Below are 3,940 nucleotides of genomic sequence, written 5' to 3' on the forward strand. Positions count from 1 at the left end.
ACACACTGGGGCCTGTCATGGGGTGGGGGCTGGAGGAGGGAGAGCATTAGGAGAAATACCTAATGTAAATGACAAGTTAATGGGTGCAGCAAACCAACACAGCACATGTATACATATGTAACAAACCTGCACGTTGTGCACCTGTACCCTAGAACTTAAAGTATAATAAAAATAAATAAATACATAAATAAAATAAAATAAATAAAAAATAAATACAAACATATTAATCATAAATAAATGAAATATCTGATAACCTCATTATGTCTGGTAGTAATGTCACCTCTGAGTATTTAAATATTTATCTATATATTCCTTTGCTAAATTTCCTTTAATTTCTCTTTTATATTAAACTTTTTTTTAGAGAGCACAAATCCAAAGCATCTTTTATGAATATAGATAGGTCATGTTTAGCAAAAGACACAAGGCAGGGAAGTGTCAGGCCTGAGGCCTGAGCCGTGCTGAGGGAGAAGGAGGCTCCGGACAAGTGGGAGAAGTGCTGGGAAGGGCCGAGTGGTGGGGGCCGCAGAAAGTTCCAGTGGGCAACACTGTCGGCAGGTCATGGGTGGGACTCACGGGGACCTTGCTGCTAACTCTTGTTGCGTTGGCGGGGTGGGGTGGGGAGGGAGGGTCCTTAGTGCTGCCACCTGGAGTGAGAAAAGCCCCTTGGTTCCTGGAGGGCACCCATCAAGGGACACAGGACAGGAAGCCCAGGATGGTTAGTGCAACTAGGGATGAAGGCCAGGGAGAAGCAGGTGCTCTGGAGTCCAGGCACAGAGGCCTAGGAGTTTCCTGTTAAGTGCCGGCGTTCCGCTCTGTCTCTGCCAGGCATTCTGACTAGGGATGGATGATACCTCTCTTCAGGCGCTCCGTGGCGCTCTTGCTGCTAGCATAGGTGGGCCGGATCCCTTTGCCCATCTCCCCTGTGACCAACAGCAGTTCCGCGTAGGTGCTCTGGGAGCCCTGGGCACCAGGTGGTTTCATGGCCTGCACACAGCCGATGGTAGGCTGTCCAAAGTTGTTAAACAGCGGTCTGAAAGAGGCAGCGGCTCCTGGCCCTGAGCCTGACGGCGACGGGACGCTTCCTGTAGGGACCGGAGTGCCCGGCCCAGGGGTGCTGGAGCCAGGGGTGCTGCTGGGGGCAGTGGTGGTAGGTTTGTAGAACATCCCCAACTCCTGGGCGCTGGGGAACCCAGCAGGCTGCTCTTCGGGGGTTAGCTGCGGGACCGCTCAGCAGCGATCTGATTGGCAAGCGGGCTGCACGCCCCCTGGTAAATCTATATTAAACTTTTTAACTGCAATTTGTATTAATCTAAATACAGTTCAAATATTCTCCAAGAAAATTTCACATTTGAGTTGAGACATCCTAAAATGTAAAATACACAATGGATTTCAAAGATTTCATATGAAAAAAGAATGCAAACTATCTCTAATAATTTTTATATTGATTACCTATTGACGCAATATTTTGGATATATATTGGGTTAAATAAAATATACAATTTAAAAAAAATTATGCTACATTTTTGTTAAAAAATTTAAATAAACTATATGAAATTATTTCTTGGGATAGAAAAGGGGACATTATTAAATATTTACTTAAACTTTTTTCAAAAACATATCTTTAAAACACATTTTCAAACAAAAAAAAAGTATTTTGATTTTGAATAGGTAAAATAAACTTATTCCTGCTGAAATTCAACCATGGCATGATTTCTTTTTCACGCATTTGAGGACTCTGTTTATAAGCGAGATACAAACATAAAACTTTTGAAACTCTTCTAAGAATGTCTAACACAAATTACCTGTATAGATATCACGGCACAGATGATGCTGAGGCCGGACAGACTGAAGAAGAACAGGCTGAAGATGCTGTACTCGCACAGCAGCTGGCCCCCAGGTTACCCACCCTTCATGTACGTGGCGATGGTCACCTGGCTCACCAGCAAAGTGAACAACAGGTCGGTGGTGGCCAGCCGCATAACAGTGAACAGAAGATGGTCTCCTTCTGCTCCTTGCATGACTTGCACAGCACCACGATGGCCACCAGGTTGCCCACCACCCCGAAAATGGATGGTCCCAGGCTGTCCAGCAGATTGGGCTCTAGGCCAAGGACACATTGGCCTGGGAAGGTGTTAACATGACAGTGGCTGGTGGTACGCAGCCCTGGAGTGTGAAGCTGAGTCTGGGCATGGCAGAAGAGAGACAAAGCAACCACGAGTGAAATGACCACCTGCAGGGCGTTAGACCCGCGCCCAGGAAACGGGATGCTAACATGACAGGGGAGGAATTCAATCCCACTCTCTGGATTGCAACCACTTACCAACGGCAGCCACCCAAATCCTCAGGCTCCCTCTGCTCCTGCCAGCAGCACACCCTTGCTGATCTTAATATTTATAAACTGAGCCTCCCATTCCTCTTCCTCCCCCCAACCTATCTCACTCCACTGACAAGACCCATCTCCAGGGAAAGGTATTTCCCTAGTATTATTCCCGACAGATTCTGAGTTAATAAAATGCACATTGAAACCTTGGAAGACAATTTGGAGAGTGCTCTCTTTCCTCCTTGGCTCCCCTGGCAGCGCCCCATCTCCGTGCCCTCTACCCAATGGCCCACATCCCATGTCATGTGTAGCGGCCCCAGTGGTGGGGCCTAAGACGATGGAACCTGAGACTAATTGGTGTACCTGAGGAAGAAGTGAATTCTAAAAGCCAGGAAAACATATTTGGGGGAATAATCAAGGAAAACTTCCGTGGCCTTGTGAGAGACCTAGACATTCAAATACAAGAAGCACAAATAACACCTGGGAAATTCATCACAAAAAGATCTTAGCCTAGGTACATTGTCATTAGGTTATCGAAAGTTAAGACAAAGGAAAGAATCTTAAGAGCTGTGAGACAGAAGCACTAGGTAACCTATAAAGGAAAACCTATCAAACTAACAGCAGATTTTGCAGCAGAAACCTTACAAGCTAGATGGGATTGGGGCCCTTTCTTCAGCCTCCTCAAACAAAACAAGTATCAGCCAAGAATTCTGTATCCAGCAAAACTAAACATCATATATGAAAGAAAGATACAGTTATTTTCAGACAAACAAATGCTGACAGAATTTGCCATTACCAAACCAGCACTGTAAGAACTGCTAAAAGGAGCTCTAAATCATGAAACAAATCCTGGAAACACATCAAAACAGAACTTCATTAAAGCATACATCACACAAGACCTATAAAACAAAAATACAAGTTAAAAAGCAATAATAAAAAACAAAAAAACAAAAACAAAGTACAGAGGCAACAAAGAGCATGATGAAAGCAATGGTACCTCACTTTTTAATACTAATGTTGGTTCTAAATGGCTTCAATGCTCCACTTACAAGATACAGAACCACATAATGGATAAGAACTCACCAACTAACTATCTGCTGCCTTCAGGAGACTCACCTAACACATAACGACCTACATAAACTTAAGTAAAGTGGTAGAAAAAGGCATTTCATGCAAATGGACACCAAAAGCAAGCAGTGGTAGCTATTCTCATATGAGACAAAGCAAACTTTAAAGCAACAGTAGCTAAAAGAGACAAAGACAAGACAAAGACAAAGACAAAGGTCTCATTCAACAGAAAAATATGACAATCCTAAACATACATGAACCTAACACTGGAGCTCCCAAATTTATAAAACAATTACTAGTAGACATAAGAAATGAGATAGACAGCAACACAATAATAGTGGGGGACTTCAATACTCCATTGACAGCACTAGACAGGTCATCAAGACAGAAAGTCAACAAAGAAACACTGGATTTAAAATATACTTTGGAACAAATGGACTTAACAGATATATACAGAACATTTCATCCAACAACCACAGAATACACATTCTATTCAACAGCACATGGAATTTTCTCCAATATAGACCACATGATAGGCCATAAAACGAGTCTC

The 3,940-nt window shown here is 43.5% G+C and overlaps 1 protein-coding gene across 1 annotated transcript; it reads right to left on the reverse strand.

Moving 5' to 3' along the window:
- Window positions 1-677: 677 nt before the first annotated feature.
- Window positions 678-1,359, reverse strand: LOC117977147 (cyclin-dependent kinase 2-associated protein 2-like). The gene has a single exon (XM_034947055.3). The coding sequence runs from the start codon at window positions 1,162-1,164 to the stop codon at window positions 835-837; it is 330 nt and encodes a 109-aa protein (XP_034802946.1). The 5' UTR covers window positions 1,165-1,359; the 3' UTR covers window positions 678-834.
- Between the last annotated feature and the right edge of the window lie 2,581 nt (window positions 1,360-3,940).

Source organism: Pan paniscus, chromosome 21 (assembly GCF_029289425.2).
Source record: "Pan paniscus chromosome 21, NHGRI_mPanPan1-v2.0_pri, whole genome shotgun sequence".
In the NCBI taxonomy this organism is placed as follows: Eukaryota; Metazoa; Chordata; class Mammalia; order Primates; family Hominidae; genus Pan; species Pan paniscus.

Coding starts and splice junctions, on each gene's coding strand:
- LOC117977147 (XM_034947055.3), bottom strand. CDS start 1,164: ATGTTCTACAAACCTACCACCACTGCCCCCAGCAGCACCCCTGGCTCC.